The sequence below is a fragment of the Bubalus bubalis genome, chromosome 6 (assembly GCF_019923935.1).
Source record: "Bubalus bubalis isolate 160015118507 breed Murrah chromosome 6, NDDB_SH_1, whole genome shotgun sequence".
In the NCBI taxonomy this organism is placed as follows: Eukaryota; Metazoa; Chordata; class Mammalia; order Artiodactyla; family Bovidae; genus Bubalus; species Bubalus bubalis.
The window spans coordinates 119479622-119500102 of record NC_059162.1 but is presented as its reverse complement, the minus strand read 5'-3'; the positions used below and the strand labels follow the sequence as shown (position 1 = coordinate 119500102).

General features: G+C 66.4%; 1 protein-coding gene across 21 annotated transcripts in view; it reads left to right on the top strand.

The window, feature by feature from the left end:
• Positions 1–20481, top strand: part of KIF1A (kinesin family member 1A) — an 87037-nt gene that overhangs the window by 46375 nt on the left and 20181 nt on the right. For 11 of the 21 annotated variants that reach the window (XM_006077146.4, XM_006077145.4, XM_044945405.2 and 8 more), the window contains 16 exons: positions 1142–1322; positions 1397–1469; positions 1611–1704; positions 2458–2606; positions 3127–3305; positions 4567–4704; positions 11476–11594; positions 13561–13646; positions 14267–14405; positions 14519–14687; positions 14823–14913; positions 16242–16360; positions 16959–17014; positions 17818–17926; positions 18117–18183; positions 18349–18433. In XM_006077146.4, the coding sequence (XP_006077208.2) occupies positions 1142–1322; positions 1397–1469; positions 1611–1704; positions 2458–2606; positions 3127–3305; positions 4567–4704; positions 11476–11594; positions 13561–13646; positions 14267–14405; positions 14519–14687; positions 14823–14913; positions 16242–16360; positions 16959–17014; positions 17818–17926; positions 18117–18183; positions 18349–18433 (1854 nt within the window). Of the gene's footprint in view, positions 1–1141; positions 1323–1396; positions 1470–1610; positions 1705–2457; positions 2607–3126; positions 3306–4566; positions 4705–5373; positions 5647–11475; positions 11595–13560; positions 13647–14266; positions 14406–14518; positions 14688–14822; positions 14914–16241; positions 16361–16958; positions 17015–17817; positions 17927–18116; positions 18184–18348; positions 18434–20481 lie in introns of all 21 variants that reach the window. The other 10 variants (XM_025289285.3, XM_044945400.2, XM_044945399.2 and 7 more) reach the window with 1 other exon arrangement.

Sequence of the window (20481 nt, the reverse complement as noted above, 5' to 3'; positions counted from 1 at the left end):
CTGACACATAAGGCGAACTGTTGTATCGCTGTCTGGGTGACTTTGCTGTGAACGAGGGCACTCTCCCTGGCTCTGCTGACACATAAGACAGACCGTCGTGTCACCATTTCTGGTGACTCTGCTAAGAACGAAGGGACTCTCCCTCTGCCCCAGCTGGGGTTACAGAGGGGACACCCCCAGCCTGACATCCAGACCTCTCTGGCTGCTCCAAATGGCCCTCCCTGCCTTTGCGGTCCTGGCATGCTTTGAGGGGGGGACGCACCACACTCCTGGACCCAGGGGCCTCATGGGGCTGCCCGTGGCTGGCATCCTTGCTTGGTTGAGCCAGGCAAGGGCAGGTCCAGAGAGCAGTTTCTGTCTCCCTTGTCACTTCAGGATCGGTGTCCGCAGGCTCAGGGCAGGGCCTGGGCTGGGAGGGGAGTGGAATTCAGGGGCTGGAGGAGGAGCTGCCTGCAGGCTGGGGGCCTCTTGTGGGGAGTGGGACTGAGCCGGGTTTGCAGGCCCCAGAGTAGAGCTGTGATTCCTGGAGAAAGTCAGGAGGAAACTAGGCGGTTCATTGAGACCCCTGCCTCCAGGCAGGACAGTCCCTGGAGGGCTGGCACTGCCCTGGGGGCACTTGTGTGCCTGGGAGGGTCCTGCCGACAGGGTGGAGCCTGGCTCTGGAAACATGCCTGCCCCTGCTCTGCTGCCATCCAGGGGACAGCCGGGAAGGGAAGTGCCCGGCAGAGGGGCCAAGCCTAGCCCGCAGATGGGGGGTGCCGGGCCCAGGGCATGGGGCAGGAGGCCAGGGTGGCCTGGGAGTTGCATGTGCGGGGTTGTGGAGAGGATGGGATGGTGGAGACGCCCCATGACTGTTCTCAAACATCACTGCTGCTGGGAGGGGCGGGGCCCAGGGGAGGCTCGGGGAGCGTGAGGACGCTCCTTCGGGTCCTGGTGGGGGAGGAGGCCATCCCGCGGGAGGCAGGTGAGGGGGATGCTGGGCGGAGGAGACAGTGGGCTGGCTCCTGGACAACTGGGGGCCCCCTGGGGAGGGTGACGCTGGGACCCCGGGGGGATTCCTTCCCTTTCCGCTCCCCTCCCCCGAGGCCCCCCAGACCAAAGCTTCTCCGGCTCGGGCCTCAGCCCTGTCCCCGTCCCCCAGGAAACCGCATCATCATGGGCAAGAGCCACGTGTTCCGGTTCAACCACCCCGAGCAGGCGCGGCAGGAGCGTGAGCGCACGCCCTGCGCAGAGACGCCGGCCGAGCCCGTGGACTGGGCCTTCGCCCAGCGCGAGCTGCTGGAGAAGCAGGGCATCGACATGAAGCAGGAGATGGAGCAGAGGTGGGTGGGGCTGCCCCTCCCAGTCCTCCGCCGCCGCGCGCCCCACGCCCCGCACTCACGCACTGCTCTTGCAGGCTCCAGGAGCTGGAGGACCAGTACCGCAGGGAGCGCGAGGAGGCCACCTACCTGCTGGAGCAGCAGCGGCTGGTGAGGCGCCCCCACCCCGGGTCCCCGCTCCCCCAGTCCTTCGCTCAGCCTCCGGAGCTGGCGCGGGGGTGCCGTATCCGGCGGGGAGGGCCACAGGGGGCTGGTCTCCGCATGGAGCCACAGGCGCGCTTCTGTGCCCAGGACTACGAGAGCAAGCTGGAGGCCCTGCAGAAGCAGATGGACTCCAGGTACTACCCCGAGGTGAACGAGGAGGAGGAGGAGCCGGAGGATGAAGGTGAGGGGTCGTGTCCAGCGTAGGGGCGAGTGGGGCCTGCCTGGGGCTGGGGAGGGGTCTCCTTGAGGAGATGGGCCTGGGCCCACTCCCTGCAGGTCGGCTGGTCTGCATCTTTGCCCGGGGGACCCCGATCTGCAGGCAGGATTTGGGAGGCTGTGCTGCAGCAGGAAGGCACCTGTGCAGGCACACAGACACACGTGTGCACACACGTGCAGTTCTGGGGGAGGCAGCCCGGAGCATGAGGAGGACGGGGCAGGGTCCCGTGGGGGCACCTTGCGTCCACCCGGCCTGTCTTGCCCGAGGGGCCCTAGTGCTCCTCCCGGATCAAGGTCTGTGCTCTGTTTGGGAGCGTTTGCTTGGGCGGCCCACTGCTGACCGCAGCTGCCGGGCAGAGGACCGCCCGCAGGCAGGGTTCACATCCAGCTCAGCCTTGGGTCAGCTGGTTGGCCCTTTCGTGGATGTGACCTGGACACCCTTGTCTGGACTCGTCTACCTGGGTGGAGGGCAGGGTGCCAGGCCGCAGCCCGTTCTCCTGCCCCCGCCCCACTGCTGCCCCCAGTCCTTGCTGAGCTCCGGCCTGACCCTCAAGCCCTCGCGCTCACGGCGGGGGTGCGGCGGTCCCTCTGCCCGAGGGCCGCTCCCCGAGGCAGATCTCCCTGCCCGCTCCCTTCCCGAGCGCCCCAGACAGTTGGTGCGACCCTGGGGGCCCTGAGCCCTGCGCCCCCCATCGACTGGGCCTGCCTCTCCACACAGTCCAGTGGACCGAGCGAGAGTGCGAGCTGGCACTGTGGGCCTTCCGGAAGTGGAAGTGGTACCAGTTCACATCGTTGCGGGACCTGCTGTGGGGCAATGCCATCTTCCTCAAGGAGGCCAACGCCATCAGCGTGGAGCTCAAGAAAAAGGTGGGCCGGCCCCACCATGCTACGCCCCCGCCACGCCCTGCCACGCCCATGCAGCTACGTTGATGCCACGTCACGCCCCGTCACGCCCCGTCACGCCCACGCAGCCACGCTGATGCCACGCCCATGCCACACCCCTGTCACGCACGGCAGGCTCATGCCACGCCCTCGCCATGCCACACCACAGCCCAGAGCAGGCCCTGCCATGCCACACCACGCCACACCCCTGCCACGACCTGCCATGCCATGTCCCTTACACGCCACGCCCCACGTCCTGCTATGCCAAGCCCCCACCATGCCGTCTGCACCGTCTGCCGTGGGCACCTTTCCAGCCCAGTAGGACTCCCAGCTGAGCGGCTCTGCCTCCCTAGGCTGAAAGGAGGCCAGCGCTGACCAAGGGGAGCGCGTAGGCAGGCCGGAGCGCGGGGGTAGTGGAGCTTCCTCTCCAGCCGCGGGAAGGAGGCTATTCCAGGGCTGGGCTCCACCTCCAAGGGCTGACAGGTGTCATCTTCACCGGGCACAGGTCCAGTTCCAGTTTGTCCTCCTCACGGACACACTCTACTCCCCGCTGCCACCTGACCTGCTGCCCCCGGAGGCCGCCAAAGACCGAGAGACTCGCCCCTTCCCGCGCACCATCGTGGCCGTGGAGGTCCAAGACCAGAAGAACGGGGCCACCCACTACTGGACGCTAGAGAAACTCAGGTGCGTAGGAAGCGGAGTGAACGTGGATGTCTGGCGGCTAGTTTTCCTGTTTCAGTGTCTTTTTAAATTGGAAGAAAGTACGCAGGATCCAGGCTTATTAAGGGATCTGTGTTCTGCTCTGCCAAAGCCAGGCTGAAGCTGGAGGAAGGGGCGGGTGAGGTGCTGGGGGGAGGAAGGCAGGTACTCCTCCGCCTCGGGGTGGTGGAGGGCAGGGCGGGTCCCCTGAGGACAGCCAGTCTGCTCTCCCCTCTGCCTCGGGGCCCCACGCGCCCACCCTGCTGCGTGCGCCTGACTCTTCCTGGGGGAAGGTGACTGGGCGGGGCTTTGCCGCAGGAGAAAAGTTTACTGTTGCTCAGCTTCCCCTGGAAGGAGGGACACCCGCATGCAGGGGAGGTGCAGGGCTGTCGGGGACGAAGGGGGGTCTCACTACGGCCTCTTCCAGGCATTCGTGGGCACAGCTGGACAAGGTGAACGGTGAGGCCCGGCCGGTTAGAACAGCGCTGGAGGCTTGGGGCAGGGGCTGCCTGGTGGCCTGGCCCTGCACCTGGAGATTAGGGCAGGGGAACTGGCTGGTTGAGTGGGCTTGGGCCGGGTAAGGGGGTCTTCACTGTGGGGGAAGGGTCTTCCCAGGCAGCGAGGCCCCAGAGACGTCAGAACACTGTGAGACACAGGAAATGAACACAGACGCACTCACATGTGCAGCCACGCACGTTCACACACGTGGTCCCACTCACCCTCAAACGCAGGCACTTGCACACCAACCATGGATGTTCACAGGCGCACCTGCCCCTGGCCTCCGAGCTGCAGCCACTACTGGGAGGTGAATGACCCCCCAGGCCCTTACTCCTGGGAGATGAATGACTCCCCAGGCCCTTCCTGTTGCACCTGGGCCCCCGAGGGAAATATCCCTCGCGGGTGTCTCTCCCACAGCCTGCTGGTCTTCCAGGCTGATGACTCAGGAAATGCCTTGTTCCTCGTGTCCTGTCACAACTCACCCTTCGCTCACCAGCTCCCGGGGCTCCGTGCCCGAGTCCGGGTCCCCCCGCCCTGGCTGGCCCCAGCCCCGTCCTCTGCTGACACCCTGCAGCTGTCACTGGGGTTAAGAGAAGCGTGTGGTGAACGTGTGTTGAACCGCAAGCCCCTTGCTCACGGTCAGCCGATTCCGAGGACTGTGGAGGGTCTGTCCAGCAAACCTGCTTGAGCCGAGGGCAACCCTGAGGAGGACGGTCTGCCCGGGCCCATGCTGACCTCTGCCCCGCAGGCAGCGGCTAGACCTGATGCGGGAGATGTATGACCGGGCGGCCGAGGTGCCCTCCAGCATCATGGAGGACTGTGACAACGTGGTCACCGGAGGAGACCCCTTCTACGACCGCTTCCCCTGGTTCCGGCTGGTGGGCAGGTGGGTGTCTGCCTCTGGACCGGCCTGAGAGATTGGGAGGAGACTGGTGGGTGGCGAGGGCCTGGGCCCTGGCCCTGACACGAGGCGGGTGCTGGCCCTCCTCCATCCCGAATCCCCCGCCCTGGTGCTCCCTGGTCTGAGTTCCCCCCCAACCCCATCATCCTCTCCACACACCAGCGGGCGCTGATGGGGAGGGGGTCTCCGCATTGCCACCCACCCCCGCTTCGGGGCCGTAGCCCTCAGACGACACCTGTCCACGGGTGAGAATGGGGCTTGGTCGGGCCTTCTGGGTCACCGGTGGGGCGTGAGTGCTCCCAGAGCCCAGAGTCCACGCCTGTTGTTCCCTGCCTCCTGGGCTGGGGGCTGCACCCAGCCCCTGCCCCCCGCGGGGCGTGGTTTCTGAGGCTTCAGTATGGCCACGACCTTGGCCACGCCCGGCCAGGACCACGCCTGCTGGGACCTGCAGGGACCTTCGGGGCTGCGCGCCGTCCACGGGCGGGCGTGCGTATCCACGCCTGGGGACGGCGCGCCTGGGCCACCTCGTCTTTGGAGGCGGCGCCTCGGTGGTCTGTGTGTCGGCTGGGCCGCACGCGGCTGCCCGCCCGCCCCGCCCCGCCGCCCCCGAGGAGCCGGTGTTAACTTCTCTCTGTCTTGTCGCACTAACCCCAGTTCAGTCGTCTCTGGCTGCAACAGCTACCCTCTTCTCAACACATGCATGAGCGAGCGCATGGCTGCTCTCACCCCCTCCCCCACCTTCTCGAGCCCCGACTCCGACGCCACCGAGCCTGCCGAGGAGCAGAGCGTGGGGGAGGAGGAGGAGGAGGAGGAGGAGGAGGAGGAGGAGGAGGAGGACCTGCAGGACGACGTCTTTCCGGAGCACGTGCTGTGCGACGGCCGGGACCCGTTTTACGACCGGCCCCCCCTGTTCAGTTTAGTAGGAAGGTTGGTGAGGTTGAGGACGGCATGCTGGGAAGGAACCAGCTCTTTTGCACAGGAGCACTGCTGTGGGCACGGTGGGCCACCGCAGGGCGCCGCTCTGGCGCGGGGGGCAGGCAGGGGCTGGCCTCCCTGGGGAACGAGTGAGGCCACGAGTGCGCCCCTGGCCGTCCTGGGGAGGCCCAGCCGGGGAGGGTGGGGGCCCAGTGACAGAGGAGGCAGGATGCCCCGGGGCACAGGCTCCACGCAGGGGGGCCTGTCTCTGCAGAGAGGCCTCTGGAACCCCGGGGGGAGCCCCCACCCCCGTGCAGGGGGCTCGGGACGTTTGGAAAAGTGGGGGCAGGCATCCTTGCGCCCCCTTGCCCATCAGCTGAGGCTGCTGTCCCTCCTTCTGCTGTTTTCCAAAAGAGACAGAGGGTACGGGTCTGCTCCCAGTGCCCCCCAGCCACCATCATGGGAAGAGGAGCAGAACCTGGAGGAGGCCGTCGGGGGGCAGGGGGTCCTGAAGGAAGGGCAGAGCCTGGCAGTGGGAGGGCCTCCCTCTGAAGCCCTGGGCAGCCTGGCGCCTCTCTGAGCCAGTCTCCATCTAAGATCAAGACCACCCCATCCCTCCTGACCTTCAGGCCGTCAGCACTGGAGACACACCCTTGGCCTTGTGCCCTCCAGGGAGGTGCCCTTCACAGAGGAGAGGCAGGGATTCAGGGTTCTAGACAGGAGAGAGACCAGGTCCAGGAGGGGGCACAGGGCTCGCCCTGCGGGCAGATGGGGCAAGTACAATCCATCTGTGTTTCTGTCACCATGGGACAGAAGCGAGGAGGAGAGATCTAGAAACCTCGGCTCACAGAGACTGAATTTGCGCATTCTGTGTCTGCCAAGGTGGAAGATAGCTTCAACAGCAGCCTTTGTAGGAGTCTGGGATCGTTCCCTGGGCTAAGGGGAGGTTTTGGAAGTCTTGGCCTTGGAGCGCCAGTGCTGAAGCGGTGGCAAGGCTGGCCCCCAGATAACGGGGTTTGTTCTAGGAGCCCTTGGGTGCAGCTGCTGAAGTGGAAGCCCTCTGGTTCCTCTGGGAAGGAAGTAGGCTCTCTTGAGGGGGTCGCGGATTTATTCTGACTCGGTCTCCCTGAGTGGGGGCCAGCAGCTCTCTCCTGAGATGCCCCAGCCCAGCTTCCTGCCCTACCGACCCAAGCGAAGGTGTGACCCCCGGGGCTGGCCCCATGCAGGCCTCTCAGAAAGCCCGGCTGCACGGGCCGGGGCAGCTGGGTGTCAGGCAGGTGTGGGGTCACTGGGAGAAATGGGGGTGGGCTCTTGCAGTCTCAGCCAGAAAGAGCTGGGTCCTTCCCACACTCCCCCCGTGATCTGGGATGTTACGAAACAACCAAAACCAAAGCCGCGCGAGAGGCCAGCTCCCCACGCGGCCGTCTGCGAGGGGCTTCATTTGGAAACGTCCTGATTTTTCTGGTTTGGCAAGAATTGGCTTTTCCCGCGCAGCAGCTGTGCAGGCCCAGCCCTGAGGAGGACCCGTGTGTGGTTCCCTTTATCCTTCTGGTAGCCGCTGGCTCTCTCTCCAAAGCTTAAGCGAAATTGGGGCGCCCACTCTTGCCTCCCTCCGGAAAGGCTTCCGTGGCCCCAGCATGCGTCTGCACCTCACCAATCTCGTGGTTAGCGCCGCCTCCTCCGCTCCCCCACGCTCCGCCCCGGCCCCCACCTCTGCCGCCCCCTCTGTCCCTGGCGGGTCTCAGCCTGCTTCAAGGTGCCCTCACTTCCGAGCAGGGTCCCGGCGGGGCCCTGCTCCGAGTCCAGGGTCAGCCTGCGTGCCGCTGCGCTGCGGGGTGGGGTGGGCCAGCCCGGGGTGAGGAGGTGGGCCTGCGGGCTCAGTCTCCCCCGAGATCCTCCCCGCCTGGACCTTTGCTCTCAGAAGGGGGGTGGGCAGGGGAGCCGCAGAGAGAGGAGGTGAGGGGCTGACCGTCTGGGATGGACGGTCCCGAGGAAGGAGGACAGGTGCCCCCCACCAAGTGTAGGATCCAGGACTCCGGGCGAAAAAGCACTGGGCTGGCGAGGCCGAGCTCCCTGGGTGTGCTCTGCGGGCCAGGCCGCTCAGCCCGAGTGGTCTCCAGCAAGGCGTCAGGCCACCGTGTGTGGGTGGGCACGCCGTGGCCGGCGGGGTCCTCCTCACAGGGCCAGGCTGCTCCGGCCCCCGGGGTGGTGGGCGCTGCCGTCCACTTGGGCGTCTGGAGGGCCCGGCCTCTACCCCTCGGGCCCCACCCTCTCTCATCCCCGTCAGTCGGGGTGGGCCTGGGGTCTTCCTGCCCCCACCCTCGAGGCTGGTGCTGGCACCAGGGGCAGGGGTGCCAGGCCCCGGGGTCCCTTCAGGGTGAAGGCGGTGTCATCGTCCCGGGGCGAGGGGCAGTGAGAAGAGAGGGTCCCGCCAGGCTGCCGTGCCCTCTGGAAGCCCTCGCCCAGGGCTGCGTCTGATACGTGTGCAAACCTGCCTGGTGCCCCCAGGAGTGTGGGGACCAGCGCCCCCCACGGCCGGCAGTGAGGTTCAGGGAGGGCGAGCGTGGCTGTGGACTCGGGCGTCTTTTTCTCTGTGAAACCCCAACCTCCAGACAGGGGGGCCCTTGAAGCCCCCAGCCCTGCCGTTTACCATACCCTAAGCGTCTGGGTTTTCTTTCCTTTCCGATGTGGGGAAATCCCGTGATCCGATGTGGGGAAACCCCGGAGATCGGGAAAGACTTGATTTGCCTAACAAACCTTGAGTAAGCCGGTGGGCGCTGGGGCGCGGTGCCCACAGCCAGGAGCTGCCCCAGAGCCAGCCTGGTCCCGCCCCAGCCGAGCATCTGCCCCCAGCCTTGCTGTCCCCGGGCCTCCGTCTCCACCTGTGAGACGGGGTGTGGAAGCCGTGGTTCGCCAGCCCCAGCACCACTGCTTAGACCTCTGGTGCTGTGTTTGAGCCCCTAGAAGGACGATGCCCCCAGTCCAGCTGAGGCATGCCGTTGGGGAGGGAGCCCCAACGTCCGTGTTGAGGTGTGAGTAGAGGGGACCCCGGCTGCCTGCCGCGTGGTGCTGGGGGCTCCAGCGCCGGCCCGGGTGGGCCCGCAGGGGCCGTCACGCATGGTTTCTCCCCTGGAGCTTTCGGTGGCAGGCTGCCAGTGGGATGGTTTGAGCCTTAGGACTCACGGAGTGCGGCCCCTTTCGATGCATGGGCCCTGTGGCAGGAGGTGCCCCCGGGAGACAGCAGGGCGTGTGTGCAGCCGCGGGGCCGTGGGGGAGCAGGGATGCCCGCCTGCCGCTGCCCTGCTGTGACTGCCTAGGACTGCCTAGGGCCTGGCCTCCATGGGCTCAGGAGCAAGGAGGGCTGACCTCCTTCCCCTCATTGCCCCTCAGGGTGGTCCCAGGTTCCCTGCAGGGCACTGCGAGAGGCCATCAGGGAGCCGGGAGCCAGCACCTGGGGGCCTGCCCCCTGAGCCTTCCAGGAGGCGGCCCCGAGCCTGGCGGGCCCTCCTGGCTGGTGGCCCTTGGACAGCCTGACGCTCTGCCTCAGGAAGGCATCGTGCCCTCACTAGCCCACAACCGAGGTGGTGTGCCCTCCCCGTGGGTCCTCCTGTGGGTTCCTGCAGGGTGCAGGGGTGTGGGCAGGCCCCCCGCCCGGTGCCTGGGGCTCCGGGAAGTCTCCCGACCCTGCTTTCTGCAGAAGGCTGGGCCCAGGGGCAGGCAGGCCTGGAGGGCAGCGCGACTGGGCCCCGCAACTGGGGGCTGCCCCACCCAGTCCCCTCAGCCCTCTGGGGCAGGACGGGGCGGCTGGGCCTCAGGGGAGCGCAGCCGGCTCTGTGCCTGAGTCCTTGCCTTGTGCTTCCCCTTCTGGACCCCGTGACTTGGCTCATTTCATGGTCCCCCAGTTTCCATCAGAGAAGCTGGGCCAGGAGCCCAGGTGCCTGGGAGGCGAGGCCCCCCGTCCTGTCCGATGTGGGTGCTGGGCGATGCCCTCTGCGACTTGAGTGAGGCCTTCCATTCTCGGGGCTCCAGCGTCTCTTGCTGGCTTCTGCTTACCTGTGTGGTGGCCGGGGCAGTGGGCCTTAGTGCCCGCGTGCACCGATCGGGCAGAGGTGCCCCTCATCCAGCGAGCGCACTGAAGGGAGAGGCCACGGGGCGTCCTCAGAGAGGCGCTGTGCTGGGGAGGGGGCCTCTGCCTGCCGGGGGGCGGGGGGCTGCAGTGGCAGGCCCTGGGAGGCTGAACCCTGGGGCGCCTGGGGCCCGGCTCAGCCTTCGGGGGCCCAGAAAGCAAAACCAGTCAACAGAGGTTGGGCCTACTGGTAGATTCGGGCCAATGGGGAGAGCTGTGCAGAAAGCGGCCCGGAGGCTGAGACGTGGGTGGCCGTGCAGAGGGAGCAGACAGACTGGGGTGTGAGGCCAGAACGGGGCTGGGCCCACAGCAGGGGCTGGGGCGCCTGTCGGATGCAAAGAGCTCGGAGGCCGCGGCGGGTGGGGTCTCCTCGGGTCTCAGGTCCCCTCTGGCAGCCGTGGAGGCCATAGAGGAGGAGGGAGGCCAGGGCTGATGGGCCGGGTGATGGGTTTCAGAGAGACTTGAGGCAGAGCTGAGGAACAAGTGAGGATGGCGTGCAGAGTCCTGATCTCTGCCAGGGGAAGGCCGGCAGTGGCCAGGCCGGGAGCCCACCAGAGACGGGACGCAGGGCCCTGGGGGCAGCCGTGACCCCAGCCTGCGGTCACAGGGCGTGCAGAGCGGGGACCCCAGCCTGGATGAGGGGCGGGGCGATGGACGATGCACCTCTCCTCCTGTCCCCTAGCGCCCCCACCCCACCCAGACCAGTGCCCAGACTCCCACCTCAACTGCCCGCACCTCCGTCCCCACCTGGGCCCCTCACCCTGCCCCCTGCACTTCCTCCCCAGCACCTCCCACCATCCGGCTCCAAATCCTGCCCCTCCGCCAGGACCACACCCTGCAGTCCCCCCACCCCCGGAGCTTTGGGCTGGAGTGGAGGGCAGAGCACCGCTGGAAACCAGGGTGCTCCCTCAAAGAGGGGGTCCCCCCGAGGAGGACATACCTCAAGGAGGGCACGTCCCCAAGGAGGGTGATCCCCCCAACGGGGGTGTCCCCTGCAAGGAGGGCGCCCTGAACGGAAGGGAGTTGTGCTCACCTGCCCACCCGCGGGGCAGCACAGGCTCCGTCCTCCGCTGCCTGTGAGATCCCGCAGGTCGACCGGCTCAGGGAGGGGGTGTCACGGGGTGACATGGCCTCTGGCCCGCCTGTCCTGGCACTAGCTGGGTGCACAGCTGAGCTGCTGGGAGAGGGGGGCTCTGGGCCCTGGGGCTGGTGCGGCCGTGCCAGGCAGCGCTGCTGCGTCTGGGGCATCCTTGGGGCTCCGTTCAGCCCTCCTCCCGGGCCCTGGCTGACGTCATGGAGCTCTCGCCCCTTGTGTTCCTGGAGAGGCTCACAGGGAGCCCTGAGCCGTCTTTCATCATCTGAGGCCCTCTGTGGGGTCCACGAGTGTCAGGAGCCCCCGGGAAATGGGCAGGGGAGACGGGGGGCATCAGCACCAGCGTGAGGGTCGTAGGTCAGCGAGGCGGTCCCTGGTCGTCTTCCTTGAAGCAGGCTGAACCCTCCTCCTCCCTATCCTCTGCTCAGACCGCCCCCTCACCTCTGCGTCCTCCCGCCCCACTGCCTGTCCGCTCCTGCCCCACCCCCGCCCTGGCTGCCCCCGCCTGGCTGCCCGCTCCCCTCTGCTTCGCAGTGTTGTGTCGTGAGCCCGCCCTGCCGCCTCTGCCGCCGCCCGGCGCGGTGCCCAGTGGGCGGCCCTGACCGCGGCCTCTCCCCCCCAGGGCCTTCGTGTACCTCAGCAACCTGCTGTACCCCGTGCCGCTGGTGCACCGCGTGGCCGTCGTCAGCGAGAAGGGCGAGGTGAAGGGCTTCCTGCGCGTGGCTGTCCAGGCCATCTCAGGTGCGTGCAGGCGGCCCGGGCGGGGTCTGTCCCTCCTCCAACGGGGCCCCCGGGCTGGGGGAGGCCTCCGCAGCCTTGCGTGGTGGTCTGCATGCAGCCAGTCTCCTCCGTCTCTACCTGAGAGAGAAGCCCTGCTGCCTGGCACTCGGCTCAGGCCCCTGGGGCTCTTCCTGGTCAGCTGGAGCCTTCAGGGCCGCGCCGGCCGAGCCCGGGGCTGGCTGAACCCCCTCCGGCTCGGAGCCCCCACCAGGCAGCCTGCAGACCCAGCCTGGTGCAGAAGTGCCCCCCAAGCCCCCACCATGGTCTCAGCCCCAGGATGGGTATGCAGACTCCAGCCCTCGGTCCCCCAGCCTTCCCGGCTCCCCAGCACTGCCCACTTTGGAGTGCATGGCTGCTCGGGTGCTGACCTGTTTCCCCAGAGGCCGTGAGCCCCTCCCCACTGCCGGCCAGCGGGTCCAGCCCCCCACTGAGAAGCAGATGCCCCTCACTGCCCAGTCCCCTCCCGGCCGCCCCTCCCGGCTGGGGACAGCCACCCCAAGGAGGGCTTCGGGTTTGCTGGGTTTGCCCCTCTGAAAGTGGGTTCTTTATGAAGCTTCTTAGAAAGGAGTGTGGAAAGATGCTTGGAGGACGTATGGGGGACTGCTCGGCTGGAGGGTCCCTCTACTTCGATAGCCAGCGTTCCCTTCTCCTCCTCCAGCCCCCAGCATCTTCTCGGGCCTCTTCCTCCCCTCCCTGAGGCTTGGCCCGGGCACCCTGGATGCCCCATGTGCAGCTGCCGAGGGCCCAGGCCGGGACGGGGGCGCGGAGCGTGAGCAGCACGGGGGGCCTGCTCGCCCGCTGGGTGGCCCGTGTGCACGCACTCTGGATGTCTGGACCCCTGTGCCGGGCTCTCGCTTCCCCACGATCCCAAGCGCTCTTTCCAGCTCCTCCAGCCGTGTGACCATGGTGCTGAGGGCCCTGGGGACGTGGCTGAGAAGGGGAGCCTGGGGGTGGGCTGGCTTTAGGGACGAGCCAGGTGATGGCGATGCTGGGGCATCCAACGCAGCCCTCCTCCCCTGAGGGCACCCTGGCCCTCTGGGCGCCTCGTCCTCCCCGGGCTCTTCCTGGCCCTTCCTGATCCCTCAGCCCCTGTAGAGCAGGCCCACCTGGCCGGCCGCTTCATAGACAGACAGGTTGGTGCTGTGTGTGTTTGGGCCACACCCGACATCCCCCATGTGGTGGCTGAGCTGGAGGAGACAGTCATCCCTGCCACATCCCCCTGCCGTGGCAGGAGCCCTCCTGTGCACTTGCCGAGCCTGTGTGGTGGTGGGATAGAGCCCTGGGCCCTCAGGCAGCCGGCGTGGACACCCTGGTAGTGGTCGCACCCCCACAGGGTCCCAGAACAGAGGGTCGGAGCCCCCTGGCGTCTGTGAAGTCTCCAGCAGTGGCGTCCAGCCAGAGTGGCTGGAGCTGGGGGTTAGGGGGCCTGGAGGGGCCAGGACTAGCGGCCTTCAGGCGGCAGGAGAAGGGTTTGGTTTTGTCCCAGGCCGTAGGGAACCCTGCACACTGGGAGAAGGGGGTGTGAGAGCGTGGGGGCGTTGAGTATCCAGCTGCGTGTTGGGGGAGGGGGAAGGGGATCCAGAGGACCCTGGGTTCTGCTGCAGCAGCTGAGTCTGGGGGCAGGACTTGACAGGGGGCAGAGGTAGAAAGCTTGGCTCTGACAAGGTGGAGTTCATGGCCCTTTCAGAGTGGCTGTGCCGACGACGTGGCTGCTGCTGGGCCCTGGGGCAGCAGAGGCGGGCTTTCAGGGTGCCCGGGACACGCCCTGGTCATTCAGGGCCCCTCGGCCAAGTCTGGGAGCCCCCAGGCGGGTTGGAGCCCCACCTGGTTCCCACATCGCCGCCCCCCCCCCACAAGCGCTCAGCCTGGATGCCCTCTCCCGCCTGGGGACAAGCTGGGCCTGACCCTCCGCTCGGTCCTGTTTCAGCCGACGAGGAGGCCCCTGACTACGGCTCCGGCGTCCGCCAGTCGGGAACAGCCAAAATCTCCTTTGACGACCAGCATTTTGAGAAGGTAGTGGTGCGGCCACAGATGCCACCAGAAGGGCCCCCAGCCCTGCGGGGCCTCAGGGAAGGGGGAGGGCGGCGTCTTCCTTGCAGGCGCCCTTCCTGCCCTCAAGCAAGAGCCCCCAGCCTGGGCGGCTGCTTGAACCTTGGTGCTCTGAGGCCTTGGGCCCAGGGCCCCCCAGTCCCTCTCAGAGAGGTCGTCAGTGCTGGGCCTCACAGGCGGGGCACGGGGCGTCCAGCAGTGCAGGGAGGGCCCGCGGTGAGGGTGGTGGGGGCCATGTGGGCAACTGGTGGGGGAGCTGGCCAGGCCCTGAAAGCCGCTGGGAGAGTCTTCCTGCGTCCTGCCCAGGCAAGGGGAGCAGTGGGAGGGGCTGAGGGAGGGGTCCTGACTTGGGTGTGCGGGGCTGAGGGCGGGGACGGAGCTGAGGAAGGGGTCCTGGCTGGGGTGGGGGCAGAGCTGAACCCCAGAGATGTGTCCCACCTTCCTTTCCCGCTTCCTAGACTAACATAGCCCTGAGAACCTGGGAACGAGGCCTGGGGACGGGTAGGCCCACGGCAGGGGCAAGCCTGGGTAGGCGCTCAGGGTCCCCGGCAGCGCTCTGTCCGACCCCGCCCCCGCCTGCACAGTTCCAGGCCGAGTCCTGCCCCGGGGTTGGCATGTCCCGCTCAGGGACCTCCCAGGAGGAGCTGCGGATTGTGGAAGGCCAGGGCCAGGCCGCAGACTCCGGGCCCTCAGCTGACGAGGTCAACAACAACACTTGTTCAGGTGGGTCCCCGCGGCCCCGCCTCTTGGCCCGCATGCGTGCTGCAGGCCAGTTTCCAAGCCCGGGCTCAGCACCTCGGGTCCCTCCACGCCCCTTTGCCCTTGGCTCCCAGCAGCGGTGACCCCGGAAAGCCTCCTGGACAGCCCCGAGAAAGCCGCCCTGGATGGGCCCCTGGACGCCGCCCTGGACCACCTTGGCCTGGGCAGCACCTTCACCTTCCGCGTGACCGTCCTGCAGGCGTCCAGCATCTCCGCTGAATATGCCGACATCTTCTGCCAGTTCAAGTGAGCCTTGTACCCAGGATGTGCGGGTGGGCCTTGGCAAGGTGCGGGGGGGCGGGGGCACATGGTGGCCCCCTGGAGGCTGAGGTGCCCGTGCCCAGGCCCCGCACCCACCGAGCATCTCCTCCTGGTTTGCAGCTTCATCCATCGCCATGACGAGGCCTTCTCTACGGAGCCCCTGAAGAACACGGGGAGGGGACCCCCGCTCGGCTTCTACCATGTCCAAAACGTACGTCCTCAGGGCCCCCTGCCCCCGCCGTGACCCGCCCTCCCGGGGCCCTGGCTCTGCGGGCCTCCCTGAGACCCCTGAGTTGCTTTCACTTGGTCCCAGCTTCTCCTCCTGAGCACCAGCCCCGGACTGGGCATGAGGACAGAGGACCTCGGACGCCAGGCAGGGGCACATGTGCTCCTGCTGGGCAGTAGGGGCTTTGGGGGGCTTAAGACTGGGGGTGGGGGCAGCCCAGAGTCCCCGAGGGCCCCTGTGGCGAGCCTCGGCTGAATGTGGATGTGAAGGGTCTGGGGCCCAGCGAGGCCACCCTGGCTTGGTCCTGGGGACGAGGCGGGGCAGGGCAGGGCACACCGAGGGCCGCGGGGTGGCCAGGCAGAAGCCGGAGAAGCCAGGGAACCCCTAGCCTGGAAGAACTGGCAGACGGGGGATATGGTTCAACACGCAACTTGAGCCAGGCTGTCAGGAGAGCAGGGGACTCTGCCCTGAGGCGGGGAAACGGCCCTGACCGAAGCTGCTGGGTCACCAGGCCTCGGGGCCCAGGCAGCCAGTGTGAGTTGGACCTGAGCTGTGGATATGCCCTGAGCAGCCACCCTGGCCTGGCTCAGAAGGGCCCTGTGAACTGTGGCCCATCCTGCCCCTCAGGGACGAGGGGCTTCGGTGGCCTCTAAGCCAGGGAGGCAGGGCCAGCTCTGCCAGGGTGCTGCGTGGGTTCCTTCCCTGGTGGCCCAGCAGGACCCCTCAGCCCAGGGGCTTCAACCAGGGCCTGCCTGCCTCAGCCCCGGAGGCTTAAGCCCGAGAGCCTGGTGGGCTCCACGCTCCCTCTGAGGCTGCGATGAGAACCAGTTGCCACCCGCTCGTGGACGGCCGCCTTCCCCAGGATCGTCATGTCGTGTCCCACGCGGGCCTATGCCCAAGAGTCCCCTGCCTACAAGAATACTGGGCCTGTGGGGTCCCCGGTGACCTCATTCTAGCTCGATCGCCTCTGTGGAGACCCTTCTGTAACATACATGCTTCAACACATGGGATGCGGGTGGTGGGTGGTGGGTGGGTCAGGGGGGACACAGTGCAACCCACAATGCCGGGCGAGTGGACGAGAGCCCGAGGGAATTCAGACCAGGTCGCAGAGGCCCATCCTCCAGGTCTGTGATCTGAAAGAGCAGCTGAGCCCAGGGGCCCTCAGCCCTTCAGTCCTGGGGGCAGAGGAGGAGCAGGCTGGGTAGACCCAGGTGAGGTCAGCCCCGGGCTCTCCGGTCTGGGCCTGGGTTGCCAGGTGCTCCACAGAGGCCGAGCTCTCCCTTCCCTGACTGTCTGTCCCGCCCCCCGACCAGATCGCGGTGGAGGTGACCAGGTCCTTCATCGAGTACATCAAGAGCCAGCCCCTCGTGTTCGAGGTCTTCGGGCACTACCAGCAGCACCCATTCCCACCCCTCTGCAAGGACGTGCTCAGGTCAGCAGGCCGGCCAGGCCCTGGACAGGCTCTGGAGCCGTCTGTGGCCGGACACGGGGCGGGTCAGAGACGGCCTCACGGGGCTGAGGAGGGGTCTCAGAGGGTCACTGTCAGAGCCTTGGTCGTGTCCCGGGGCTCAAGGGAAGCCACGCAGGGCTGGCGGGGGCAACCCCCTGCCCTGCTCCCGAGTCCTCCACATCCCCCCCCAAGGCGGGATGGGGGCGACTGGCCCTGCTCCCTCCCCTGCCTGGAGCTCTCAGGGTGGGTCCCCCGTGTGTGGGGAGAGCAGCCCACAGGCATCGGGGCAGTGGGGCCCCTTGTTGCCGCCTCCGGGCACCCTCTGAGCTGATGCGCGGGACCCAGGGCAAGTGTCGACAGAGCAGGCTGCAGGGGCTGGTTCCAGGGCTCGCCTGTCCTGCAGATGGGAGGGGCCTGCCTGGTTTCCTGGGGCCTCCTGGGGCCTCCTGGGGGGTCTCGGATTCTAGGGTGCCCCCTCCCCGGCTGGTGGAGGCCTGACGTCAGGCCTTTCCCAGGCCCCATGGGAAGGGCACCAGTCTCCAGTCACTCCTGGTCACTCTCCCCACCTCTGTCCGCACAGCCCCCTGAGGCCCTCTCGCCGCCACTTCCCACGGGTCATGCCGCTGTCCAAGCCAGGTAGGTGGGGCTCTCCTGAGCACAGGGGTGCCCATGTGGGCTGGCCGCCCTTGGCTGAGCGCAGTCCTGCGGGGGCGTCCCTGCCTCCTAGCCTCCTGGCACCACCCTGCCCACCCCCTTCGCTGGCCCTCGGGAGGCCCCATGGAGTCGGGACTCCATACCAGAGCTGGGGCCACAGAGGGACATCCAGGAGGCTGCCCGCGGCTGGGGATGAGGGCCAGGGGCTCCCAGGGGGCCGGGCCCTGTGAACCGAACCTGCAGGACGGACACGGTCTGAGAGGAAAGGCCGGCCTGGAAGCTGCTTCCCGGGACGAGCCCGGAGGTGGGCAAGCCCGGGAAGTCCCTGGAGGAAGGGCCCTGGGAGGTCAGCCCGCACCTGGCACCCATAGCAGAGGGGCTGTGGGCAGGGCTGGCTGGGCACACGGGGCACGGAGCCTGTGTGTTGGGAGCGGCCACATGTGTAGGGCAGGGGGCCCAGGGCTGGGGCCTCTCTGTGCTGGAAGCAGGTGCTTGGCATGGCTGAGGGGTCTTGGGTGGGTCGTGGGGCCTCAGAGCAAGTGTGGCTCCAGCCACTGCCTGTGCCCAGGTACATGGGGCTGCCGGCTCCTCCTGCCTGGCATGGATGAGCCTCAGTCACGCCCGCCCCCCCCCCTCCCTGGGTGGTGGCCGAGGCCTGTCTGTGCCCCGGGGTGGAGCCTGCCGGTCATGTTCTCGCCGCTGCTGGAGGTCTGCTCCCCGCCTCCTCTGCACGCCCTCAGCCGCGAGCGGTCAGTTTGCACCCGCGTTTTCTCCTGGTCCCCCAGTGCCAGCCACCAAGCTCAGCACGCTGACGCGACCCTGCCCGGGCCCCTGCCACTGCAAGTACGACCTGCTCGTGTACTTCGAGATCTGCGAGCTGGAGGCCAATGGCGAGTGAGTCCCGAGCCGTGCTGCCCGCGCAGGGCTGGGTGGGGGTCCGCGGGACGTGTGGGGAGGTGGGGCCTAGGGCAGCGGGTGGTGGTTCCCCTGCCCTCTGCTCCGCCCTGGGGGCCCGACCGTCTGTGCTGCGCGCGTGCGCGAGGTGGGGCCGGGCACGCCCTCAGACCTGCCGCCTCTCTCCCAGCTACATCCCAGCAGTGGTGGACCACCGCGGCGGGATGCCCTGCATGGGGACCTTCCTCCTCCACCAGGTGCGGAGACCTTGCCGCCCCGCCCGCCCCGAGCCCCTCCGTCCCATCCCCGCCCCGAGCCCCGACCCCAGCTCCCCGGCCCCACCCCACCCCGCCCCCAGCCCCACCCCCGCCCCGCCCAGCCTACCTGCGTCTGACCGTGTTCTCTTCCCTGGTGCCCGGCAGGGCATCCAGAGACGGATCACCGTGACCCTGCTGCACGAGACGGGCAGCCACATCCGCTGGAAGGAAGTGCGGGAGCTGGTGGTGGGTGAGTGAGGGCTGGGTGTGTGGGGGCAACACAGGCCGCGCTCAGCCCCAGACCCGGCTCCACTCCTATTGCTGTGCGGTTTTGGCTGACTCACTTAACCTCTCTGCGCCTCAGCCCCTCACCTGAAGAGAAGCGCAGGGACTCAGATGGTGATTCCAGACTTCTGTTTAATCACCGCGCTAGCTTGCTAGGGCTGTCGTGAGGAAGTCCCGCACTACAGATGTCTTGAAACCACAGAAGTTGATCCCGTCGCGTTGTGGATAAGTCCTGTGATGAGGGTGTCAGCAGCTCGGCCATGCTTCCTTGAAGCCCCAGGGGAGGCCCTTCCTCCCCCCCTCCAGCTTCTGGTAGTTTGTGGGGACCCCTTGTGGACACATCACCCCAATCTTCTGTCTTCACGGGGCCTGGATACTTAGATGAGGGCCCACCTAGTCCAGCATGACAGTGTCTCAACTGCTTATGTCTGCCAAGAGCCTCTTTGCACATGAGGTCACGTTCTGAAGTTCTGGGGGTCAGGACCACAGCACATCTCTGAGGGGACCCACTTCAGCTCACAGTGCCAGGGGCTTAGATGCTTTTGGTCTGTAACTTCCTCCCATGAACTCTTCTGTCTTGGAAATGTTCCCTTTGCTGACTCTTTGCAAAGAATCTGTCTTCCCAGTTTGCGTTCAAAGACAGGGATCACCATCCCTCCCAGGATGGACCGCCATCCATCCTCAGCATGAAGCCACCTCCCCACCCCACGGCCCTGGAGCTGAGGGACCTCCAAGGCCTCGCCCCAGGCGTTGCTGTGGCCCTGGGCATCAGCCCAAGGGCAGTGTCCCTGGGTCTGGGGAGTGGCTCTGAGGGTGTAGTAGCAAGGATGTGATGGGGGCCCGTCGTCCTGCATCACTAGGTCAGGATCGCAGACCGCGGGGTTCTGGGGGCCCCAGGACAAACGTTTCATTTTAGCTGTTCCGCATCTTCTTTCCACACCCATCAGAACAGCAGAACAAGCACACACACCCCTGTTGCAGATGTGGTCTGGGGAGAGGCCCAGTGATTCCTTTCTGACTTAAGAAAGAAAACTTAGTACTACTTGTTTATTCCTCGAGGAGGCAGAGTGATCAAATTAACCATTACTATAAGAGTAAGAAGATGCCCTGGAGGAGGGCACGGCAACCCACTCCAGTATGCTTGCCCGGAGAATCCCATGGACGGAGGAGCCCATGGGGTTGCAAAGAGTCAGACACGCCTATCTGACTAAGCACATGCACTCAGGGGTGAGACATGGGAAAGGGAGGCGCCAGGAAGGAGTGCTGACTTTGGGCAGTTCTGGGGCCTTTTACAGACAGAGTCACCCCCTTGCCTCCACCACAGGTACGGCATCTTACGCTTTGCTGGAAACAGCTTTGCAAGGAGACATTTTTGACTGATAGTGTTTCTCTTCATTTTTTTTTTTAAGTATAAAAAGAGAGGAAACATTTTTTCCTTATCATCTTGCCAAGATATCTCTTCCAATGAGTAGGAGGGCCTGTGGGTCCCAGGCTGGGTGATTGGAACCTATCAACTGGGGTGGGGAGATATTGCAAGAGTTACTTACAGCTGAGAAACCAAGAAGCTCAGAACTTAGGCTGCGGAAGGACGCCCCCTGACAGGCAGCACCTTGGGCAGCTGCAGACCCTGCGTGGGGTGCTGTTCAGTCACCGAACCACGTCTGACTCTGCGACCCCATGGACTGCAGCACTCCAGGCTTCCCTGTCCATCACCAACTCCTGGAGTTTACTCACACTCATGTCCATCCAGATGGTGGTGCCATCTAGCCATCTCATCCTCTGTGGTCCCCTTCTCCTTCCGCCTTCAATCTTTCCCAGCATCAGGGTCTTTTCCAAAGAGTCGGCTCTTCACATCAGGTGGCCAAAGTACTGGAGTTTCAGCTTTGGCATCAGTCCTTCCGATGAATATTCAGGGTTGATTTCCTCTAGGATTGACTGGTTTGTTCTCCTTGCTGTCAAAGGGACTCTCAAGAATCTTGTCCAACACGGGAGTTCAGAAGCATAGATTCTTTG